The sequence below is a fragment of the Entelurus aequoreus genome, linkage group LG16 (genome assembly GCF_033978785.1).
Source record: "Entelurus aequoreus isolate RoL-2023_Sb linkage group LG16, RoL_Eaeq_v1.1, whole genome shotgun sequence".
NCBI lineage: Eukaryota > Metazoa > Chordata > Actinopteri > Syngnathiformes > Syngnathidae > Entelurus > Entelurus aequoreus.
In genome coordinates this window covers 32,992,632-33,018,909 of record NC_084746.1, presented here as the reverse complement: position 1 = coordinate 33,018,909, position 26,278 = coordinate 32,992,632, and the positions used below count along the sequence as shown (strand labels likewise).

Sequence of the window (26,278 nt, the reverse complement as noted above, 5' to 3'; positions counted from 1 at the left end):
GCTTTGTGGGCGGTCTTATTTACGTGGCTCACCTTCGACAGCGTCTTCTCCCCGTCATCTTTGTTGTAGCGGTGTAGCGTGCAAGGACGGGAGTGGAAGAAGTGTCAAAAGATGGAGCTAACTGTTTTAATGACATTCAGACTTTACTTCAATCAATAACGGAGCAGCATCTCCTCATCCGTGGCTCACTAGTGCAATGTGAAAAACCGTCCGACTCTCTAATAACTAAAGTTCCTTGGGTGAATAATGTAAACTCACTACACCGGTATGTTTTAGCGCTTTCATGGCAAGTTTACTGACGGATATAAGTACTTTACACTACTTTATATTGGAAATTGCAACAGCGGAGGATGAATGTCCCATAACAAGATAGAGAAAAAGAAGAAGCTTATCGACTACGGTGTCAGCACTGACTACAAAGGCGGACACACGCAAATTTTCAGGACTTATGCAGATCTCAAATACAGATCAGCAGGTACCAGAAGGTAAGAAAAGTTGCTTTTACATAATATTGCGAAACTAAACACCAGATAATATGTCTTACCTTATACACACACCATAGTAATACTTGCATGTTGAAGCACAGTACAATCCATCAAGTGTCGCGGCTTCATAGCTTACCAAAGTCGTACCAAAACATTTTGATAGATTTTGAGCACCGTGTGTAATGTTCTATATTTTCAATGGCACATATACAATGTTGGTGTTGTTTACTTGAGTCATATTGCAGCCTACACATATCTCTTATGTTTGACTGCCATCTACTGGTCACACTTATCATTACACCACATACCGAATAAAATAGCTTCGAGGTCTGTTAGCACAACCAAAATTATTCCGTACATTAGGCGCACTATAAGGCGCACTGTCGAGTTTTGAGAAAATGAAAGGATTTTAAGTGCGCCTTATAATCCGAAAAATACGGTATTTGCTTTTGTAGACCCCACACTCAGCACTCGGAGTTTAACTGAATAGAGGCGTTAACTGGAGCATTTACAGTAGTTTGACATGTTGGCTAAATCAGCCTCGCTTTGTATAAACATATTACAATAACCACTTGAAATGACTACAGTTTCTGAGTTTATTTTTGTGTATCTGTGATTTTTTGTTTTCTCACAAATTTGCTGAATTAAAAAAAAAAAACTTTTCAAGTTGTCATTAATGGTTATTGCTTGTGGAATTTTGACGACAACAATGAATTTGCTTCATTTTGGAATAAGGCTGTAACATAACAAAATGTAGAAAAAGTGAAGCGCTGTGAATACTTTCCGGATGCACTGTATTTTAGCTTGTTGTTAACTAGTAGTTAATAAAATGTGTTCCATGTAGTTCATTTATCCTAAGAACTGTAAGTGTATGTCTAATGATGTGCAAGTACTCAATAAGGTAACCAACAAATACAAAAAAATGGATATAATGCAACGGTGCCTCTGCATCCACAATAATTAACTTATAAAGGAACTTCTCTGATTGTCTTATATACAATTATCATGAATTATTATCATTTACGTTTTCTTTTTTTCTTTCTCCAAATAAGTGACCTAATTAAAAAAAAACAGCTCTCTTAATGAAACACAAACTGTGCTGTATCAACAAACATTAAGCGACTAAATTGCACTTGAAACACATGCAAATTCTGCAGAATTCCGGAAAATATGAATAATTAGTCAAAACAGCGCCTTTCCCCCTTACGCCGCGCCTGCAGCTTCCACTGGCAATACTGCGCTCGTAATGATTTATGTGGTTTGTTAATGTTTACGTTGGCACATTTACATATCAATGTAAAAACTATGCCTGGTGGCCATGTTTGCCTTTGTTATTGCAACTGTGGGACTGTTCATATGGTACAAGTTGTACAAGAATGGTGTCACGTGTAAAAAGGTTATTACTTCTCTATTGTTTAATGCGGTGTGCGCTCAACCTCCTTGTTGTTGAACGTCACCTTCACTTGCTCCTCAACCTTGTTGGTGCTTTATGAGGAGTAAAATGACGAGGCTGGCTGAAGGGAGTGTGACGGATTTTAGGACAAATATTAACATGTAAGGGGCTAAAGTCACGTGCAAGGACGGGAGTGGAAGAAGTGTCAAAAGATGGAGCTACCTGTTATAATGACATTCAGACTTTACTTCAATCAATAACGGAGCAGCATCTTCTCATCCGTGGCTCACTAGTGCAACAACGCCGGAATGTGTCCCATGAAAAACCGTCCGACCGGAACTCTCTAATAACTAAAGTTTCTTGGGTGAATAATGTAAACTCACTACACCGGTATGTTTTAGCACTTTCAAGGCGAGTTTACTGACAGATATAAGTAAGAACTTTACACTACTTTATATTAGAAATGACAACAGCAGAGGATGAATGTCCCATAACAAGATAGAGAAAAAGAAGCTTATGAACTACGACGTCCGCACGGACTACAAAGGTGGACGCGCTCAAATTTTCAAGACTTATGCAGATCCCAAATACAGATCAGCAGGTACCAGAAGGTAAGAAAAGTTGCTTTTGCATAATACTGCGAAACAAAACGCCAGATAATATGTCTTACCTTATACACACACCATAATAATACTCGTATGTTGAAGCACAGTACAATCCATCAAGCGGTGCGGCTTCATAGCTTACCAAAGTCGTACTAAAACATTTTGATAGATTTTTGAGCGCCGTGTGTAATGTTCTATATTTTCAAAGGAACATATAACATTTTGGTGTTGTTTACTTGAATCATATTGCAGTCTACACATATGTCTTATGTGTGACTGCCATCTACTGGTCACACATATCTCTTATGTGTGACTGCCATCATTTTGCAGTCTACACGTATCTCTTATGTGTGACTGCCATCTACTGGTCACACTTATCATTTCACTATGTACCAAATAAAATAGCTTAGAGGTCGGTAAGCACAACCAAAATTACTCCGTACATTAGGCGCACCGGGTTATAAGGCGCACTGTCTAATTTTGAGAAAATGAAAGGATTTTAAGTGCGCCTTATAGTCCGAAAAAACGTACTCCAGCCTGAAACATACTGCTCATGTGAAATGTTGTTTTGATTTTGTTAACCCTTTAAAAGTCATGATTGCAGAGCTCCGCTGTATTAGCTCCACTAACCTAATAATCACCTCCATTACGGTCATTAAACTGCATTTATTAGCATCATAAGGATCTTTAGTATCAATATCATATAGTGTTATCACTGGAGTATGAGGCTCAACTTGAGATCAACCCAGGAGCAGGCATGCTAATAGCTTTAACACAGCCACAATTGATTGAAATAAAAACGGAATGACACAATATTCGTGTAGAGGTTAAAAACTGCCAGTGTTATTGTCAACAGTGACTGTATGCTTTTTTTTTCAATGTTAACAAGGAATACAAGTCCGAAAGAGAAAGAGATGATACTGTATTTTCTGCTCACAGATGCAACCTGGTGGTTGTTTGAGATAGTCCCACTCCTTAATGCTTCACACTCACACGCAGGATTCTCACAGGAATGAGGCAAAATATACAACCTTACCTACTGTATGTTAAAGTCCGTGCATTGAAGACCAAACATAAGAAAGCCATATGCCTGTATGTGCATCACTCACCCTGCCAAATTCGGGTGTTACCAAAAGTAAAGATCAAGGCCACTTTTCAGCACTATTTAAAATATTTTTTTGGAACGTTCACCAGTTGAATTTTAGATTTTAATCGCTAAATAAAAGCCAAACCACTATGCTATCAATGCAAGGTTCCATCCATCCATCCAACCATTTTCTACCGCTTATTCCCTTCTGGGTCGCGGGGGGCGCAGGAGCCTATCTCAGCTACAATCGGGCGGAAGGCGGGGTACACCCTGGACAAGTCGTCACCTCATCGCAGGGCCCAATGCAAGGTTTTATTGACTTAATGTGGCAATGATATTAAGAAAATATAAAAAAGCATCCATCCATCTTTTTTTTAATAGTGATTGTTTTCATAAGGGTCGCAGTTGGCTAGAAAGCAATAACAAAGCAACTAAAATCCATATCTCGTTCAATTTTGCATTTATTACAATGAGAAAGCAAATATTTAGATTAATTTAGACTTTTGGTAGATAACTACCTGTAAATTAGACGCATTTTTGTTTTTAGTTCGTGATGTAAAATTGCAAAAAGGCATCATTTAATATGGTGACCAAAACTAATTTGAAACCCTTAATAAAACTATACAGTCAACGTGGCCTTTATTGTTTTGTCTGTGTGGTGCGCTCAAGTTACCTGGAAATTCAGAGCAGCAGAGTGTGACGCTGGAGTCATCCAAATTAAGATACTTAACAACGTAAAAGAAAAAAAATATTTTTTACATTTTAAATCACTCCGTCTCTTTTTAGAGCACAAGACGATGTTTCAGAGTCCATTCAAAGAATGTATCTGTCCCAGGACGTATGAAAGAGTATGCGATGTGTGGGAATAACGAGCATCTCCTGACGAATTTAAACACACCCACGTCTATGTTAAAAACGCCATAAAAGCCAAAAGCGTTAACGTGACGTTGTTAAGCACAAACAGCTCGACGAGACGGCGGTCGTTGTCACCGACACACAGATGCTAACGTGACCACACACGTCTCCCGTGTGGCCCTTTTAGCACTTTCAAGCTAGCGTGTTATAATTAATAGTGTAAAAAGTAATGATATTGCTTAATGTTGGGGATTAAAAGGCTTTTCAGGAGAGGTTTATACACAAAAAAAGCATCAATTTCACCTGCAGGTGGGCTTCGAGGAGTGTCGTGAGTATGTTAGATTTAATGGCACTACGAAATTTATTGACGTTGAGTCGACACACAGTATATTCAAATACAGAGTATAGGCACAAAAAAACATATATTTAGTCTTGGTAAGTTATTTAGTAAAGATAAAACCTTAAATATGTACTTCTGGACTTTTCCTCAACTTTTTTTTGAGTCTGTGAGTCGCCGTTTTAAGGGAGAATATGTGAATTCCAACTTTTGAGTAGCCCCGGAACGCACCATAAAGCAGCAGGTTGGAATGACACAAGTTAAAAGTACCAATGATTATCACACACAAACACTAGGTGTGGTGAAATGTGTCCTCTGCATTTGACCCTTCCCCTTGTTCACCCCCTGGGAGGTGAGGGGAGCAGTGGGCAGCATTGGCAGCGCCCGGGAAACATTTTGGTGATTTAACCCCCCATTCCAACCCTTGATGCTGAGTACCAAGCAGGGAGGTAATGGGTCCCATTTTTATAGTCTTTGGTATGACTTGGCCGGGGTTTGAACTGACAACCTACCGATCTCAGGGCGGGCACTCTAACCACTAGGCCACTGAGTAGGTCATTTCATAGCATAGTGGTAAGTAAGGGCATTGCCTCATCCGTAAACAGCAACGCCGGAAATGTGTCCCGTGAAAAACCGTCTGACCAGAACTCTCTAATAACTTAAAGTTCCTTGGGTGAATAATGTAAACTCACTACACCGGTATGTTTTAGCAATTTCATGGCGAGTTTACTGACAGATATAAGTAAGAACTTTACACTACTTTAATGGCAACAGCGGAGGATGAATGTCCCATAACAAGAAGATAGAAAAATAAGCTTTTATCGTCTACGGCTTAGGCACGGACTACAAAGGCGGGCGCGCGCAAATTTTCAGGACTTATGCAGATCCCAAATACAGATCAGCAGGTACCAGAAGGTAAGAAAAGTTGCTTTTGCATGATATTGCGAAACAAAATGCCAGATAATATGTCTTACCTTATACACACACCATAATAATACTCATATGTATAATTCGCCGACAATCCATCAAGCGGTGCGGCTTCATAGTTTACCAAAGTCGTACTAAAACATTTTGATAGATTTTTGAGCGCAGTGTGGAATTTTCTATACTATATTTTTGGAACATATCAAATGTTGGTGTTGCTTCCTTGAGTCATATTGCCATCATATTGCAGTCTACATGTATCTTTTATGTTTGACTGCCATCTACTGGTCACACTTATCATTACACCATGTACCAAATAAAATTGACACAAATAACCGTTAGATACAAACACATATTGTTAAAAGATTCACTTTACCTCCCGCCCCCTGATAAATGGAGTCTACTCATAAATGTACTTTATCATCAATTCTCTCAAAATGCATAATTCTTGTATTTGTTGTTGTTGCAGATGTTGTAGTACAAGAAGTTGGCGTCCCCTTTCAATTTGACCCCAAAACGATTATCACCCACAAGAAGGGTATGTAAACAGTCTTTATGCAGCATTTTTTTAAAATTATGAATTATAATATGGATGCTGTATGCCTTTCAATATACCAGCCAGGACAATACATGTGCACAATTATAAAAATAGCAATGCTAATTTGCATTTGTTTACAACTACATGTCATTCTGATCATAATGTTCAGTTCAGTTCAGTTTCAGTTTATTTGGAACATGCATACGACACAATGTGATGCATCACACAATTCCAGTTGTTTCATTACAACACGTCCGAAAAGGAGTAGGAAGAAGCAGAGCTTATTTAATACCCCTTTTCATACCATACCAATTTAATCCAATTTCCTTGTTCTCTGTAACAGAACAAATAAATAATAAATACTTAATATACCATAGTAAGCATACAAATATTAAATACATAAATACTCTTTGTCTCAATAAAATAAAAAAAGGAGAAAAAAAAAGGTTCAAGATGTTCATGTAATGTGGCTAAATTAGGTCATCAGAATATTTTTTTTAAAAAACAGCTCTGTTACTCAAAGCACTGTATGTACAGTATATGTTATATGGCTTTTAATGCAAAATGACAACATAATAATTTCCTTTTGTTTATTGTCATCCTAATTGGTGTTCATGTGGAAACAACTCCAGTGTGATGTAAAGATACTTTTTTGTGGCTATTTTTCTATAATAGGATTTTAAGTGATTATAATGACACTGTGCATAGTTTACCTTTCATTTATGTTGTGCTTGCATCAAATCTTGACTCCAGATACTGAGATTGTTCTTTGAATCACAGTGTGGTCACACTTTGTGCCGCCCCTTGACCCCTCCCCACGGTGCAGGCGTTAAAACTCCCGAGTCTTGATGTCGGCTCTGCAGTCCCAGGGCACAGTCCGCGGCTCCAACGACAGAGCGGCGATCGGCTCCTCTTCCGCTCACTCGAAGCCTGCCGCTGCATCCTCGTAAGTACTCTTCCTCCGCTTTTGTTTTCAACTTCCAGCGCTGTCAACTGACAAGTGGCAAAAACAAAGACATCGAGTCATGGAGTGGCAGTGAAACAAGTTATAGGTCCTGAAGGCCAGAGGGGGGGGGGGGTAGACTTGGACCAAAATGACAAGATTCGAACCAACACAAAATATCTGGGCGTGATTTTTGACTCTGAGCTGACTTCTATCCCGAGTAGAGTTGTCTCAATACCAATATTTTGGTACCGGTACCTAAATGTATTTTGATACTTTTCGATACTTTTCTAAATAAAGAGGACTACAAAAAATGGCATTATTGGCTTTATTTTAACAAAAATCTTACAGTACATTAAACATATGTTTCTTATTGTAGTTTTTTCCTTAAATAAAATAATGAACATACTAGACAACTTGTCTTTTTGTAGTAAGTAAGCAAACAAAGGCTCCTAATTAGTCTGCTGACATATGCAGTAACATATTGTGTCATTTATCATTCTATTATTTTGTCAAAATTATAAGGACAAGCTTTAAAAATTGATTATTAATCCACTTGTTCATTTAATGTTAATATCTGCTTATTTTCCGTTTTAACATGTTCTATCTACACTTCTGTTAAAATGTTATAAACACTTATTGTTCTGTTGTTTGATACTTTGCATTAGTTTTGGATGATACCTCAAATTTAGCTATGGATCCGATACTATATCCTCATACATTGGTCATAATTTAAGTTCTCATGTGTCCAGGAGCGTATTTCCTGAGTTTATGAATATAATATGAATTTAATAGAAAAATGATTTTGTGCCGATAAAAAACATTGATCCAATCATAGTAGTATGGACTAGATACGCTCTTGTATTTGGTATCATTAGGTATCATTAGATCCACTCATGGCGTTTGTTTACATTGTGACGCCAGGGAGCTATTGTATCCTCCTACGGTGTGTAGTGAAGCATGTTTAGCTATTCCTCGTCCTGCAGGGATGATACTTGTAAGAAACTTACTTTGTCGCCACGGAGGCGAGGATTAGCTAAAACACTGCCGATTGCGGATAGATATTAGCCGCTAACTAGCTAGCCATGTTTTAAAGCACCTCTTCCTGAGGGCGTTTCAGTGTTATAACTTCACCTTTATCTTTAGTTTTTAAGGCAAAATGCGTCCATTCTCCCTTTTCTGTCTACACACGTCTGCTTGTAAGTACTCAGTGATTGTGCGCTGCCGAACATGCTCCTCTGCTCGTAAACCAGCAATAACACAACGTGACGACGACGCGCCGTCATGCCTGTAAAAAAAATGTTGAACCAGTACTTTTCAAACAGAGTATTGTACCGTTTTTGATTCATTAGTACTACTATACTAAACCGTACAACCCTAATTAAGTTAAAGTTAAAGTACCTATGATTGTCACACACACACTAGGTGTGGTGAAATTTGTCCTCTGCATTTGACCCATCCCCTTGACCACCCCCTGGGAGGGAAGGGGAGCAGTGGGCAGCAGCGGTGGCCGCGCCCGGGAATCATTTTTGGTGATTTAACCCCCAATTCCAATCCTTGATGCTGAGTGCCAAGCAGGGAGATAATGGGTCCCATTTTTGTAGTCTTTGGTATGACTCGGCCGGGGTTGGAACTCACAACCTACCGATCTCAGGGCGGACACTGTAACCACTAGGCCACTGAGTAGGTGTAGTATTAACAATAATTTTAAAAAAAAATCATCATCTTAAGAACATAGCCAGAGTCCGCGCGTTTCTCTTTCAGGCCAACACGAAGGTACTAATGTTTGGACTATTGTAATTGTAATGTATTGCCCTGCTCTGGTCTTCCTAAAAATGATATTAGAAATCTGTAATTATTACAAAATTCAGCTGCACGCACATTACACCAGTTTTAAAACCACTGCATTTGCTCCCTTTCCACTTAAGGGTTTATTTTAAAAGTAATTTTTTTAGTTTTTAAATGTCTTGCGCCTTCTTATGTATCTGAAATGCTTCTACTGTATTAACCCTTGTGGATCCTGAGATCCTCTGGTACCAAACACTAGAACAAAGACACACGGTGAGGCGGCATTTAGCCACTCTGGCCCCCACCTGTGGAACAGCCTCAGAGCTGCAGAGACCGTTGAAAAAAAAAGGTTAACCGCACACCTTTTAAATCAGGCTTTTTTACTGATCATGTTAAAACTCTTTTTTTTTCCATTGTATTTATTGCTGTTATTATTACTATTAATATCCCAATGTTATGTTTTTATTAATGTGTATATACAGTACAGGCCGAAAGTTTGGACACACATTCTCATTGAATGTGTTTTTTTTATTTTCATGACTATTTACATCGTATGAATGGACACATGTGGAGTTATGTACTTAACAAAAAAAGGTGAAATAACTGAAAAGCCACCCTTTGCTCTGATTACTGCTTTGCACACTCTTGGCATTCTCTCGATGAGCTTCAAGCACACCTGTGAAGTGAAAACCATTTCAGATGGCTACCTCTTGAAGTTCATCGAGAGAATGCCAAGAGTGTGCGAAAAAGTTATCAGAGCAAAGGGTGGCTATTTTGAAGAAACTAGAATATAAAACATGTTTTCAGTTATTTCACCTCCACATGAAGGCATCAAAACATCAGTTTTGATGCCTTAAAGGCCTACTGAAATGAATTTTTTTTATTTAAACGGGGATAGCAGATCCATTCTATGTGTCATACTTGATCATTTCGCGATATTGCCATATTTTTGCTGAAAAGATTTAGTAGAGAACATCGACGATAAAGTTCGCAACTTTTGGTCGCTGATAAAAAAAGCCTTGCCTGTACCGGAAGTAGCGTGACGTCACAGGTTGAAGGGCTCCTCACATTTCCCCATTGTTTACACCAGCAGCGAGAGCGATTCGGACCGAGAAAGTGACAATTACCCCATTAATTTGAGCGAGGATGAAAGATTTGTGGATGAGGAACGTGAGAGTGAAGCACTAGAGTGCAGTGCAGGACGTATCTTTTTTCGCTCTGACCGTAACTTAGGTACAAGGGCTCATTGGATTCCACACTTTCTCCTTTTTCTATTGCGGATCACGGATTTGTATTTTAAACCTCCTCAGATACTATATCCTCTTGAAAATGAGAGTCGAGAACGCGAAATGGACATTCACAGTGACTTATCTCCACGACAATACATCGGCGAAGCACTTTAGCTATGGAGCTAATGTGATAGCATCGTGCTTAAATGCAGATAGAAACAAAATAAATAAACCCCTGACTGGAAGGATAGACAGAAAATCAACAATACTATTAAACTATGGACCTGTAACTACACGGTTAATGCTTTCCAGCCTGGTGAAGCTTAACAATGCTGTTGCAAACGACGCCATTGAAGCTAACTTAGCTACGGGACCTCACAGATCTATGTTAAAAACATTTGCTATCCACCTACGCCAGCCAGCCCTCATCTGCTCATCAACACCCGTGCTCACCTGCGTTCCAGCGATCGACGGAGCGACGAAGGACTTCACCCGATCATCGATGCGGTCGGCGGCTAGCGTCGGATAGCGCGTCTGCTATCCAAGTCAAAGTCCTCCTGGTTGTGTTGTTGCAGCCAACCGCTAATACACCGATCCCACCTACAGCTTTCTTCTTTGCAGTCTTTATTGTTCATTAAACAAATTGCAAAAGATTCACCAACTCAGATGTACAGAATACTGTGGAATTTTGCGATGAAAACAGAGCTTTTTGTATTGGATACAATGGTGTCCGAATACTTCCATTTCAACGATTGACGTAACGTGCATACGTCATCATACATAGACGTTTTCAACCGGAAGTTTCGTGGTAAATTTAAAATTGCACTTTATAAGTTAACCCGGCCGTATTGGCATGTGTTGCAATGTTAAGATTTCATCATTGATATATAAACTATCAGTAGTGGGTTTCAGTAGGCCTTTCAGTGACAATCTACAATGCAAATAGTCATGAAAATAAAGAGAACACATTGAATGAGAAGGTGTGTCCAAACTTTTGGCTTATACTGTATATTTTACTTAACATATATTCTATGTTTCATACTATTTTGTTTTAGTGGTTAGTTGTAGTTATTCTCCAGTGTGGAATCAATCATCCGTGCCATGCCATGATTTGTTATTGTCAATAGTGCTGTGTCTCTGTGTGTGTGTATGTTTGTATGTATGTGTATGTTTACGCTTTTCTTTCTTTCTGTAAAGCACTTTGTGTTGCCACTTGCCTGTGCATGAAAAGTGCAATATGAATAAAGTTTGATTCAACAAGAAAGTCATCATCTTAAATCTTACATCCCAAGAAGAGGTTTAGAGTCATACCAAAGACTGTAAAAATGGGACCCATTACCTCCCTGCTTGGCACTCCGCATCAAGGGTTGGAATTGGGGGTTAAATCACCAAAAATGATTCCCGGGCGTGGCACCGCTGCTGCCCACTGCTCCCCTCACCTCCCAGGGGGTGATCAAGGGGATGGGTCAAATGCAGAGGACAAATTTCACCACACCTAGTGTGTGTGTGACAGTCATTGGTACTTTAACTTTAACTTTAACTTAGATGTAGCAGCTGACATGATTCAACATTCAGTGCACTCCCAAGAGATACCGAAGTATAAGTTGTCTTTCTCTCCCAGGAACAAAATGCTGGGATTCGAAGGAATCGGGACCATGGACTTCTGGAGGGCCGTGATCGCAGAATTCCTGGCCACGCTTCTATTTGTGCTCTTCGGCGTTGGCTCCACCATTAACTGGTTCCCAGCTGGGATGTCTAATCCTCCGCCGGCTGACCTTGTCCTTATCTCGCTGTGCTTCGGCTTGGCCATTGCCACCATGGTGCAGTGCTTTGGCCACATTAGTGGTGGACACATCAACCCCACCGTCACCTTGGCAATGCTGGTCACCAGAAAGATCAGCTTGGTGAAAGGGCTACTGTACATGGTGGCCCAGTTCGTGGGAGGCATAGCGGGAGCGGGTCTCATCTTCTTTGTCACACCTGCTGCCTTCAGGGGGGCATTAGGCGTCTGCACGGTGAGGACTCAATGTATTTACCGCACGGTATCTCACAAACAGCAGTAGTTCTTGTTCTAGCTTCCCAATGGGAAATGCTAGAGAAATGAAACTTGTTCATACTTTAAAGTAGTCAGTGTACAGCTGTAAATCAGTATAGAGCAGAACTGGGCAAATTAAGGTGCAGCTTGTTAAGCTTTTCAATCTGGCCCGCCGGACATTCCCAAATAATTTTTTTAGATCTTTCAGATGGAAACTGTAGCTGCCATTATGATGTGCAGTGATGTTTTCAAATGACCGTAAGTCTTGAACTATACAAAGTATTTCAATGGTTGGAATCTGCACTTTTGCATGATATATCAATCAATCAATCAATGTTTATTTATATAGCCCTAAATCACAAGTGTCAGTAGTTACTACGGTCATCTAATTAGTTACTATGGTAATCTAAATTGTTAAAAGTATTTCAATGGCTGGAATCTGCGCTTTTGCATGATATAGTAGTTACTATGGTCATCTAATTAGTTACTATGGTAATCTAAATTGTCACTATGGTAATCTAAGTCACAGCAGCTCAGACGAGGCACCAAGCACTGTGGGTGGGGAGCGTTTCCACAGAGTGTTTCCATAGCGGCCAGCCTGAAATGTGGGTGTCAGGGACAGACGCGGAAGGAGATTTTGACAACAAAGTTCTAAAGCTTAGTGATAGATCAGATTGTAGGTGGGTTTATTTTTACCCTTTGCGTTCATATTCCGCTGTGTTTGTTGCATCTTTGTTGCGTTTCGCTTGATTGTAAAATATGTCGATTGAGAGGGTGTGACGTTCATATGTTGTCAATATTCAGTGTTTTATCGTTCATAGTTAATATTGTAAATCCCACATTCTTTATTTTCATGTACAATCTGGGTGTCTCATTCAGTAAAAAAAAAATTAAATTCCATTCCGTTTTTTAAGGCGGTCATAACATTTTAGCATTCAATCAGACATTATTGTCAGGTTTTCCTAAAAATAGATATGCCTGCCCCCAGACACATTTTGTTCTCTAAATTTGGCCCCCCGAGGCAAAAAAATTGCCCAGGCCTGGTATAGAGCCACTGTTCTCATGGCATTTAAAAGACGGAAACGCCTCTCATCCAAGCAGGCTTCATCAGTTAGATTGGTCAGATCTAGTAAATGATCTATCACTAGATCTGACCAATGTAAGTCTATGACGGGGGAATTGAACTGATTTTCACTGAGGGCCGGAACGCAGTTGTGGCTGGCCTCAGAGGGCCGCATGTAACCGTGAATAATTTCATAAATATAAATGTATGAGGATTCACCTCAAGGTATTATACAATTGCCTATGCATTTGATTATATATATATATATATATATATATATATATATATATATATATATATATATATATATATATATATATATATATTATATATATATATATATATATAATATATTTTATCTTATCTCAAAAACTGGCAGCTCAGTCACTACAGTTTTACTGTAAAAATGTATGGTGGTTTTTACAGTATATTACCTTAAATGGAAAAGGGTACTATAGTTTTCGTACAACAAAATTCTAGCAACTGAGCTGCCAGTTGTTTACTGTATATTACACACACACACACACACACACAGACACAGACACACAGTTACTTTACATGCAGTCGGCTTTCGCCAATGACAGACAAGAAAAATGACTACATGGCAGTTTTGTGTTATTCGTGTCAATACTGCAACATTTTCTTGTTACATTTCACCTGTTTGCTCTTTTATTCCATTTTTTTTTTCAGTAATAGTATTTTTAGAATGTGTCGCGGGCCGTTATGAAAAATAGCTTCGGGACACAATTGTGCCCCCCAGGCCGCACTTTGGACACCACTGCTATAGCCGATGTCTAACATCTACCAGCTTTGTCACCTCATCAGTGAGGAGTGAAAAGATTAGCTCTGGTGACTTCCATGCCCAAAAAGTAACACTGGATAAAACTGCTGCACAATGACTACTCTAAAGAACAGGAAATGGTGTGTTTCAGCTTTTGCACTTGTGTTTTAGATGTTTTATTTAAAAACCTCTTGTGTTTGCCAAGGTGCACAAAGGCCTGACTGCGGGACATGGCGTACTCGTGGAGCTGATTTTAACCTTTCAGCTCGTCTTCACCATCTTTGCTACTTGTGACTCCAAACGCACAGACCTTGGGGGATCTGCTAGCTTGGCCATCGGTATATCTATAACCATCGGGCACTTGATGGGGGTGAGTATCGATTCTAACTTATCCTGAACTGAGCCTTCTGCTGCCTGAACTACTACACCTAGTAGTGGTGCATGACTTCGATTTACAAACTTAATTAATTCTTGAACAGGGTTCGTAAATAGAAACATTTGAATATTGAAATGTTCTCCATAATAAACAATGTAAACATGAATAATGGGTTCCAGCCTCGACAAAAGCCCATACTTAAGTAGAAGTTTGAACACAATAAAAAGTGTTGTACAATACTGTATGTCAAACAAACATAACAAGGCGGTGGTGGATCAACATTCTATTCAATAACAAAATCAAAACAACAGCGAGCTGAACCGTCCTAATTTGCAGCCACCCAAAACTCCATTTAGCACACTTTACAGAAAATAATCCAGACAGGTTGGTACGTCTCTGGTAGGACACCTGACTGATGGGTGGCCACGACCCATAGGGCACATGAATTAGACAAACTGATGGATATTGTTTAAGTGCCTCGGCGGACTGCGTGTCAGCTTTGGACTTTTGCAAAGATACCCTGAGATTTATGCAAACATTGGGAGAGATGTCCTCATTGATCAAATATATATTTGATCTTTCATTTTAACCCTGTCTGGTAATCCAGTACCAAACAATGTGAGCAGTTTAAAGATTCAAAATCACAATCATTTCCCCCGCTTTGTACCCTGCGGCTAATTTACGGATGTTATCCGGGCTCAAGAGCTTAAGCTGCCAACACTTTTAGCCTTGTTACATCAGACCAATAAAACTGCCAAACTGGTGTCTAGTTACCAATGTAATTGTTCACATTAAATAATAATAATAATACCTGGGATTTATATAGCTCTTTTCTAAGTACCCAAAGTCGCTTTACATGTAGAACCCATCAATCATTCACACCTGGTGGTGGTAAGCTACTTTCATAGCCACAGCTGCCCTGGGGTAGACTGACGGAAGTGTGGCTGCATTTTGCGCCAACGGCCCCTCCGACCACCACCTATCACTATCACTCATCATTCAATTCACCAGTGTGAGTGGCACCGGGGGCAAGGGTGAAGTGTCCCGCCCAAGGACACAACGGCAGCGATTTTTGGATGGTAAGAGGCGGGAGCGAACCTGCAACCCTCAGGTTTCTGGCACGGTTGCTCTACCCACTACGCCATGCCGCCCCTACAAATCAAACGCACTCACATAATCTTTCAGTCAGCCATGTAGCACATATGGACTCACCCTCATCATGAAGAAGAAGCGACAAAATGTACACAGTGCAGCTTTTAAGTTAAAGGCGAAGCACTTGGCTATAAAAAAAAAAGAAATAGTTTTGCTACATGAAACTTTGAGATTAATGAATCAATGACAGAACAATGAAGAGTGGGAACAATTGTGATTGGCTGGCAACTTGCCCAAAGTCAGCTGGGATAGGGTCCGACTTCCTAATAAGGATGAGCGGTATATAAAATGGATGAATTTTCATGACACTGAAGAAGAAAACTTGAGCAGTTTCAGTGTGCAGGACAAGGATGGTGATGAAGATAGCGCTCAATGACGTTTCGGGTAGGCTACTGAATGCCGTGTACATGCACTGTCTTTTGTTACATTTAAAAATGAACACAAGCGCCTGTGTAAATATTTCATGTTTCAGTGTGTACAGCTGCGGCTTATATGTGCGACCGATATATGTAGAAAATCTATTTTAAAAAAATAATGTCCAAATATGATCAAATACTCTAGTAAGAGTATTTGAAAGTCTTCCTATTTCGCTAGAAAACAACCTTAGGTCCGGTACTAACTTGCCAAAGTGCGATACTGTGTGCTCCTGGCTGACTGATTCACACCCACATGCACTGCTTTATTGGAGGTTAGCTTGCATGGCAACCAACCTCTGGGGGCTTGCTGAACCCTGCAAAGCACAGGGAAATAGATGATACCATCCACTGAATTACTCCAGTCATTTCCCCTCTAACTTTGGCAGCTAGTAAAATAGGATCATCGAGCATATGTGTGTTCTATCATTCCTTGTATTGTCTTGCAGATTCCTTACACAGGAGCCAACATGAACCCTGCTCGTACTTTTGGTCCAGCAGTGGTCATGCTTAATTTCGAGGACCATTGGGTAAGTGTTCTTGATATGGCCGCAACTGTACTGTGCTTTTGTGTATTTGGCTCCCTGTCTAAATACTTTAGGGCAGTAGTTCTCCAATTTTCACCAGGTACCACCTCAGAAAACACTTGGCTCCCCGCGTACCACCACAATGACCAACATTAAAATACAGTAGCATAGTAGGCCTTAGTATTCATTAAAACAAGGCAGATGTTTTATTTACAAGTGTATTAAATATTTTTGGCCATTGTAACATTACACACAGTTTGAACAGTAAATATTTAATAAAAGTGATTTTTTGGCGTACCGCTCACTAGAGCCCCACAGTTCGAGGATCACTGCTTTAGGGTGTAGAAACTAATTGTTACTTGCTTTTTTGTGGAATGCAATATGGCAAGGACACTGATTTGGGAGTGTAACGTTTCAAAGCTCAAAGTTTTCCAAACCTTTTCAGCTTATGACATCAAAATGCTTCCTAACGAATGAAAACCCTACACTAACGACATACTGTACATGTGAACTGATAATAAAGAACATAAGACATTCTATCACAACAAACATTCATGAACATACTTGATGAATGATGACCATATTCACCTGAATATCAGTTTTTCCCTATAAAACAATCTGAAAAAATATATACCGTATTTTTCGGACTATAAGTCGCAGTTTTTTTTCATAGTTTGGCCGGGGGTGCGACTTATACTCAGGAGCGACTTATGTGTGAAATTATTAACACATTACCGTAAAATATCAAATAATATTATTTAGCTCATTCACGTAAGAGACTAGACGTATAAGATTTCATCGGATTTAGCGATTAGGAGTGACAGATTGTTCGGTAAACGTATAGCATGTTCTATATGTTATAGTTATTTGAATCACTCTTACCATAATATGTTACGTTAACATACCAGGCACGTTCTCAGTTGGTTATTTATGCGTCATATAACGTACACTTATTCAGCCTGTTGTTTATTTTAAATTGCCTTTCAAATGTCTATTCTTGGTGTTGGGTTTTATCAAATAAATTTCACCAAAAAATGTGACCTATACTCCAGTGCGACTTATATATGTTTTTTTCCTTCTTTATTATGCATTTTCGGCCGGTGCGACTTATACTCCGGAGCGACTTATACTCGGAAAAATACGGTACATGTTTTATATTTGTGGTCAAGAGATCTTTTTATGCAAAACTAATATAAGCAGGTGTTTTACCCCCTAAAAAAGGGTGTGTTGCCTTATTAGTGTTCAAGAAATCAATTACATGCAAATCCCATATAAGAGGGTATTTTTTACCCTGAAAAAGTATAAAAATCGAAAAGTGTAAAACGATGTTTTAAAAGAAATCCGTTGTCATGTTAGTTATCTTAGTTTATTGTCTATTTCTGTTTCAGCAACCTCTTTTGTTTTTTTAGTTACCATGGGTGCTGATTTCCTGAGCACTATGCACTATGCTAAGCTAAAGCTAGCCTCAATCACCTAGTATGTTCCCAGCTGTACGCTGGTTCGATTTTCGTCTTTTGCCTTGAGAATAAATCTGCATCTTACCTGCACTCTGCTTCTCTACGTCCGTCTGCATCTTGGGGAAACGACTCCTGCAACCGTGCGACCCAAACTCTGCATGTTTTTTGGAATTTTATGTTAGGGTCTTGATCTTTGCACTGTAACGTTCAAACAAAGGCACAGGACACGTTTTCTCCAAGCGAGATAGAGCTTGTCTTCCTGTTAGCGAACAACGGAAAAGCTAATTTTAAGATAATCTTAAACAATGAGTCAATCAAAAACTGATACAAAAATATCATTTGTTGGTAAGATTGTCTTGTCTATTATGGTTGTCCCATATTTGAGTAATAATACTAAATCCTCCACAACTGTGCCCCCTTGGCAAACCTTGGTTAAAACCAATAGTGTGAAAGCCTCTTCCAGAGTATTGACTCTGTGTATTTGTGATTATTGTTCTACATCAGGTGTACTGGGTAGGACCCATCCTGGGTGCCCTCCTCGCTGCCCTCCTCTATCAGTACCTGTTCTGCCCGGAGCGTGACTTCAAACCCAGCCCGAGCCAGGTCATTCCAAAGGACCAGGCCGGCAACTACAGGGAGGTGGACAAGGACGAACACGCCATCAAGCCGGGCTCCATGCAGATGGGCTCCGTGCAGCCCGTCAAGAAGAAGAAGAGAACTGAAAGAAAAGACCCGTCCAACGTATGATAACCCCGAGTTTTTTGGCGTCCCGTTGACTCCCCACATTCCTCTTTTAGGATCGTTCATCTTTGAAGCCTTAATCGTAAAGTCCTGAAGCACTGAACACTTAGATGAAGGCTTGCAGTACATTAAAGAGTGTAAGTTCAAGCAGTTTAATCATCAACAAGAATGAAGAAGAACATTTGGCCTTGTTAGTTTCGGATTAGTGTCACCTTTAGTACGTGTGAGGACTTCTCCATGAGATAAGAATGTTAACGTGCAACCGACTGCTGCGTTTGTCAGTCCCTCGTTTCCATCCATCCATTTTGTACCGCTTGTCCCTTTCGGTGTCGCGGGGGTGCTGGAGCTTATCTCAGTTTATTACAGCTAATTTGTTCCAGGCCTGCCTGTGGTAAAACATGTTTCACTAAGCAGGATTATTATTCATAAAATATTTTCAGCTTAAAAAAAACTACCGTATTTTTCGGACTATAAGGCACATTTAAAATCCTTTCATTTTCTCAAAACTCGACAGTGCGCCTTATAACCCGGTGCGCCTGCTGTGCGGAATCATTTTGGTTGTGCTTACTGACCTCGAAGCTATTTTATTTGGTACATGGTGAAAAAGTGTGACCATTAGATGGCAGTCACACATAAGAGATAGGTGCAGACTACAATATGACTCAAGTAAACAACTCAACATTTTATATGTTCGATTGAAAATATAGAACATACACACGGCGCTCAAAAATCTATCAAAATGTTTTAGTACGACTTTGGTAAGCTATGAAGCCGCACCGCTTGACGGATTGTACTGTGCTTCAACATACGGGTATTATTATGGTGTGTGTATAAGGTAAGACATTATATGCCGTCTTTTTACGCAATATCATGCAAAAGCAACTTTACTTACCTTCTGGTACCTGCTGATCTGTATTTGGGATCTGCATAAGTGCTGAAAATTTGCGCAAGTTCGCCTTTGTAGTCTGTGCCGACACGGTAGTCGATAAGCTTATTTTTCTCTATCTTGTTATGGGACATTCATCCTCCACTGTTGCCATTTCTAATACAAAGTAGTGTAAAGTTCTTATACCTGTCGGTAAACTCGCCATGAAAGCGCTAAAACATACCGGTGTAGTGAGTTTACATTATTCACCCAAGGAACTTTAGTAAAAAGAGTTTTCGGTCGGACGTTTTTTCACAAGACACTTTTCTGGATAGTGAGCCACGGATGAGGAGATGCTGCTCCGTTATTGATTGAAGTAAAGTCTGAATGTCATTAAAACAGTTAGCTCCATCTTTTGACACTTCTTCCACTCCCGTCCTTGCACGCTACACCGCTACAACAAAGTTGACGGGGAGAAGACGCTGTCGAAGGTGAGCCACGTAAATAAGACCACCCACAAAACGGCGCATCCTGAAGCGACAGTCAGAAAGCGGCTTGAAGATGATCTGTAAAACATAATCTATGCAACATTTTGACCAAAGAACCACCATTACATGTTATGTAGACCACAAGGAAGTGTTTTACATTTAGAAAAAAAGATAATATGACCCCTTTAATGCGCCTTATAATCCGGTGCGCCTTTTGTATGAAAATAGACCTGACTTGACCCGCTCAACTGCAGTGCGCTTTATAATCCAGTGCTCCCTATGGTCCGGAAAATACGGTATATGTTTTGTTAACATAATTAGAGCCCTCTAGTTAGCGCTGACACCATCTGCAGTCAACTTGTCGTTACGACCATTCTCTGTGTTAGCATTCGGAGCTGGGAATGACGTCACCGCAGAGTTGTGAATGTTCCATTTACGATGTCGATGGCCATATCCACGAAAGTCAATTTTGCGATTGCCTTGTCTGAATATAAAGAAGTTATGGGAAAATATGCACCCCTCCTGCAATCTTCCAACACAGTGGAGCAACAGGAAAGAGACGCTATTGCGAGCGATGTAGAACATGCATACCACCTGAAATAAATGTAGTGTAAACTACAGTGATGTTACCAGTATATAGACGTGCAACAATACATTGTATATAAATATTTTACTGTGACAAAAACTAATCAGAAGTGCTAATAACGGATATTATAGAAATGTATATCATTAACACCCAGAGCAGCCATTTTGAAATGAGCTCAAGCTTCTTTCCGAGTCGGGAATACAACATCGAGGGGCGTTCCCGTAAAACATTCTGATTAGGAATTCGGAAATTCCGACTTTCCAGTACAAATAGAACGCACCAAAAGGTTCACTAATGTCATGTGGAGCTAAAGCTGTCAAAGAAAGTGTATATCCACTTAGCATTAGCGAAACCCGCTTCCACAATGGCACCAACATAAACCGTAGTAACCAGACCATTAAATAAGCCTCCGGTGCCTAATTTCGGTGTTAAAAGTGGTATTGTACAAGCGATGTTTGGTATGCAATGCTCTTTTTAAACTTTAGTGACAACGTTAACACGCCGAAACAGAAGCCCAACACTGGGGCTTGCCAGGTATCTATGCTAGCAATTAGCCACAACAACAACAACACAGGACTTCCTTATAGCGAGCTGTCCCAAGTCGTAGTCGTGACCCGGGTTGGACCGCTCTTCTATGCGTTGTCGACTTGTCCACATGCAAGAAGTTCCCCCCATGACCCTATGCTGGCTTCTTAATGGACTGGACTCACATTATCATGAATGTAAAAATGCAATAACTACCCGCTCGATATCCATTGCAGCTGGTCACCCAGAAGGGGGGTCCCCACATCTGTGGCCCCTTCCCAAGTTTTATTTTTCCCAGCTTGGTCTTTTGGAGTTTTTCCTTTCCCGGATGCCCTTTGAGACACTTGTGATTAAGGGCTATACAAATAAATTGTGCATGGTTGATTATGCACCGGACACTGAGTAAGGTTGCATTCAGGAAGCCCCGGAATTATGAGTATTGACAAGCAAATTGTTTTTTGCATGTTCTGTTTTGTATTGCTGCAATAATTATGAAAATTTGTTGTAGATTTTCAAATGTTTTAATGTTGTATTACTTGTTATCATTTAATGTATATAAATAAAGTATTTCAATTACTCGTCTGTTCAACTTATAGGCCACAAAATTCCATGAAAACAATTATTTTGTTTATTTGCAAAAATTTGCTTATAAAAATCAAAACATGCACTTTCTATTTTTTAAGTACTGGCAGCGTTTTGGTATTCGTAATTGGTGTAAAAATCAATAGCCATCCCGACACATTAAGTGGCATGACTGATATGTCTCCCCTTTTGGTATCGCTTTAAGCAAAATATTTTGAATATGCTTTTGAAAAAAAATAGCAATGTAAAGTCGCAATATCTGAAAACGACTGTAAAAAGTTTTTTTTTTTTAGGCGTGTTTAAATTAAAGTGATACTGTATAATGCAGGTAGGTTCAGATCTCAACATGTGCCAAAAGGTGTGTGATATTTTCTAATATATTTATATATGTATACATACATACACACGGTACAGGCCAAAAGTTTGGACACACCTTCTCATTCACAACACAACTGATGGTCCCAACCCCATTGATAAAACAAGAAATTCCACTAATCAACCCTGATAAGGCACACCCTCATTTGGGATTAGAAATACGTGTTCTCGCTGTCCATCTTTATAGATCTTCTTGAAATTTGACAGCTTCACTCAATTGCTTCTGTCTTAATGGCTTATAAAGGGAACTACAGATCAGTATCTGGGAAGCAGATGCACACCGTCTCCTCTGGAACATTCTATGCATGCATAGTGGCTTGCACTGCCATTCATGCAATCTTGTGATTTATCTTGTTAGTATTAAAATATTTTCATATACAGTACAGGCTGATTTACAGATTGTAAATGTGCCAGATTATAGCATCATTGCTAATTCACATTTTAATGTGTTCCACCAAAGCCTGGAAATTATATGCATCAATAATGTACTTTTTTTTTTACAAAAAAAATGCACTGCCTTGCAATTGCATATATTTTAAACTTATATTGCTAATATTTTATGATAATATACCAAATATTATTAAACATTACATTTAAAAAATAAAATAAAAAAAATACTTAATTATCATTTTGACCAGTGGTGACAAACAGCCGGCCCGCAGGCCCACGAACAGGTTTAATCCGGCCCTCAGCAAGCAAAATGAGTCTGCTTTTTTTTTTTTTTCAAGAAAGAAACTGCTGTTGTAAATGTGCCCACTAGATGTCGCAATAGCCATTCTGTTACGCAAGCAAACAAGCAAGTACGCTGAGCAAAAGGTACGCAGTAAAGCATGGCTGAGGCTCTTGAATAGTTTTTACCTCCGTTTGTTTAGTTAGCACAGGATGTATATGTGGAAATGATAAATGAGGTATTTGATACCTAAAATAGTTTTTATGTATTTATTATTTATTTTGTTCTATCCTAAATAGGACTTACATTTTATGGCTTTCCATATACACTGAGACAAAGTCGAAGTTCATTGTGTTGTGTTTTTTTATTTTTTCCTCTGAATTTTTAACTAACTTGACGGGTTTTGTCAAGAGAATTGTTTGTGATATGTACATTTTCGAAATGTGCTTGTTCTATTTTTGGCCAAAGTAAAAAAAAAAAAGAAAACAATCTGAAGTTGTCTTTATTTTTATGTAGAGATGTCCGATACATGCTTTAAAATGTAATATCGGAAATTATTGGTATCGGTTTCAAGAAGTAAAATTAATGACTTTTTAAAACGCCGCTGTAAGGAGTGGTACATATCCGGTAAAACACGGACGTAGGCCTACTCTGGACAGAAGCTGTGTGCCTTCATTGTTTTTGTAGCTGTTGTTTTGAGGCATGTTTAAAAAAAATAAAAAATAATGCACTTTGTGAAAGTCAAAGTATAGTATTTCCCGTAGTTGTAGTGGGTATCAGGATTATCTCAGGGAGAGCATGTCCCAAATTCCAAGCTGCTTATTTGAGGCATGTTAAAAAAAATAATGCACTTTGTGACTTCAATAATAAAAATGACAGTGCCATGTTGGCACTTTTTTCCATTACTTGAGGTGATTTATTTTGGAAAACATTGTTACTTTGTTTTATGCATCCAGCGGGGCATCACAACAAAATTAGGCATAATAATGTGTTAATTCCACGACTGTATACATCGGTATCGGTTGATATCGGAATCGGCAATGAAGAGTTGGACAATATCGGAATATCGGATATCGGCAAAAAAGCCATTATCAGACATCTCTATTTTTAAGTTATTATGCCATGATTTCAACAGTCCGGCCCACTTTGGAATAGATTTTCCTCCATGCAGCCCCTGAGCTAAAATGAGTTTGACACCCCTGATCTAGACATATGATTTCACATTGTGCACTGTAAAACACAACAATAACGACAATAAAAATATTTTTAAAATGCCAGCTTTTTTTGTTGGGACGGTATAGCTCGGTTGGTAGAGCGGCCGTGCCAGCAACTTGAGGGTTGCAGGTTCGATCCCCGCTTCCGCCATCCTAGTCACTGCCGTTGTGTCCTTGGGCAAGACACTTTACCCACCTGCTCCCAGTGCCACCCACACTGGTTTAAATGTAACTTAGATATTGGGTTTCACAATGTAAAGCGCTTTGAGTCACTTGAGAAAAAGCGCTATATAAATGTAATTCACTTCACAATTCACTTCACTTTTTACCGTTAAATTTACGCTTTTTTAAAATGTTTCATACAGCATATTACTGTAAATGGAAAAACATTACCACTGTTTATAGGTCAAAATTCCGGCAACTGAGCTGCCAGTATATTACCGTAAAATATACGGTACCATTTTTTCCATTTCCTTCATGTAATTTTTTGAACATTGAAAAAAACTACAACTGTAGATTTTATGGCAAAAAAACTAACATTGAGCTGACTAAACTGACAGTTTTTTTTTACTGTCCACCTATAAGAATAATCAAATGCATAGACAATTGTAATAATATAATGAAGCACATTCTTGTATATGTATATTCATACATCATTCACAAACGGCCCTCTGAGGGCAGCCATGACTGCGATGTGGCCCTCGATGAAAATGAGTGACACCCGAGAACTAAACTCATAAACACAAGAACACAATACACAAAGTCCGACCTGCTCTGGCAGGTCATGACAATACTCTTGCTTACATCCATTTGTATGTTAGAATGTGAAATAAAATGCTGTTCTGTTGTTGTTGTTATTATTGTTGTTGTTGTTGTTGTTGTCTCTCTGTCTTATCCTCCTCGTGTTCTCACAATTTCCCCCCCTGTCTTCCTTTTTTTCTCTTTCTATCCCCTCCTGCTCCGGTCCGGCTGCACCAAATAATAATATAAATACAAATAAGACAACAAGAGAAGTATCCCACACTTCTCTTTTGTAAAGTAAATTTGTACAGCCGATATGGGCATCTACATCAACTATATGATTTGCCTGAGTAGCTGGACAGGACAAAATAAAAATAAATAAATAAAACATTTAAAAAAGAATATGAAATAAAACTATAACCATGCATGTATATTCTCTTCCCAAAATATCAACAATAACATTAAATTGCTACAAAAAATAAAAATAATTAAAATATTTGAAATCAAATCATTTTAAATTTATTTTTTACAATAAACTTTAAATTGCATTAAAATATTTGAATTCAAATATTGTAAATGTCATTAAATCTAAAAAAAAAAAAAAAAAAGTTAACATATTTGACGTCAAATCATTTTAATGTAATTATTAAAAGTAAAACAATTAAAATTATTAAAAAATATTTCAAATATTATTATTCAAAATCACATTTTAAATTATAAGACTAAACATCAGTCTAACTGTGCTTTTTTTGGTGGGCTACAGATTTATAATATTAATGCATGCACATTTGCATAAAGAGGTCATTATAAAAAATAATGTATGTAATAATAATATTAATTGCATTTAATAATAAACACAATTTGAAAATGTTTTCATTAAACTAAGAATTTGGTGTGACAAGAAAAAAAACCCGACTCATTGTGAGGCAATCTAAAAATGTTGATCAACTAACTAGTCAACACGAGAATAATTTAGATCTGCTCAGGTTGCCGCCATCTTCCTTTCCTCAAGAAAAGCGGTGTAAATCTCCGGTGTGACTCCGTGACAACAGCACCATCTAGTGGCCATCATGACCTCCTACACAGTCAGAAGGCTGCAATTTAGGCTTCGTCCAGACGAGGGCAGCCACGAGCCTTGTCTTCAATTGCTCCCTCGTACAGTAACACTACTAGTACACTCATGTATTAATAGGCAACCATGCTTCACTTCACTCTAACTCTGAATTACATTCTTTCCCCAATATTAGAAAAGTTCATAGAATCCAAAAACTCAAAATCTCCCTTTAAACCCATTAAAATAGTCTACAAATACATTGCTGAATGCACTTTTTGGGGGGACGAACGATGAAGAAATCGAATCATATTGTTTTAAGATGTTGGTTGCACACATTTTTGATATTAATATTTTAATGAAAAATTAAAGCAGGAGTAGCAAGCAAAAGTACTTTATTCAAATTAGATGTGAATGCATTTTAGCCATCAAGTGGTGTTTACTTGCTTGTT

At 38.8% G+C, this 26,278-nt stretch overlaps 1 protein-coding gene and 1 long non-coding RNA gene across 8 annotated transcripts in view; one reads left to right on the top strand and one right to left on the bottom strand.

The window, feature by feature from the left end:
• The first annotated feature begins 4,529 nt into the window (after window positions 1–4,529).
• Window positions 4,530–21,671, top strand: LOC133630858 (aquaporin-4-like). 7 transcript variants are annotated; one of them, XM_062022681.1, is made up of 7 exons: window positions 4,530–4,734; window positions 6,156–6,224; window positions 7,051–7,170; window positions 11,806–12,199; window positions 14,269–14,433; window positions 16,454–16,534; window positions 18,493–21,671. In XM_062022681.1, the coding sequence occupies exons 3-7, from the start codon at window positions 7,073–7,075 to the stop codon at window positions 18,733–18,735; spliced, it is 981 nt and encodes a 326-aa protein (XP_061878665.1). In that variant the 5' UTR covers window positions 4,530–4,734; window positions 6,156–6,224; window positions 7,051–7,072; the 3' UTR covers window positions 18,736–21,671. The 7 variants fall into 7 exon arrangements, with proteins under 7 accessions (XP_061878665.1, XP_061878661.1, XP_061878663.1 ...); XM_062022677.1 differs by having other exon boundaries at window positions 7,005–7,170; XM_062022679.1 differs by having other exon boundaries at window positions 4,530–4,753.
• LOC133630861 (uncharacterized) overlaps window positions 6,297–26,278 on the bottom strand; it is an 82,012-nt gene continuing 62,030 nt past the window's right edge. Inside the window, exon 3 of the long non-coding RNA XR_009821354.1 lies at window positions 6,297–7,217. This is a non-coding gene — a long non-coding RNA (uncharacterized LOC133630861). The remainder of the gene's footprint in view (window positions 7,218–26,278) is intronic.

Bases quoted from the DNA above. Each gene is read 5' to 3' on its own strand.
- LOC133630858 (XM_062022681.1), top strand. From the start codon at position 7,073: ATGTCGGCTCTGCAGTCCCAGGGCACAGTCCGCGGCTCCAACGACAGA. The intron at 7,171-11,805 runs GTAAGTACTCTT...TTTCTCTCCCAG, and splicing joins AAGCCTGCCGCTGCATCCTC to GAACAAAATGCTGGGATTCG. The intron at 12,200-14,268 runs GTGAGGACTCAA...GTGTTTGCCAAG, and splicing joins GGGCATTAGGCGTCTGCACG to GTGCACAAAGGCCTGACTGC.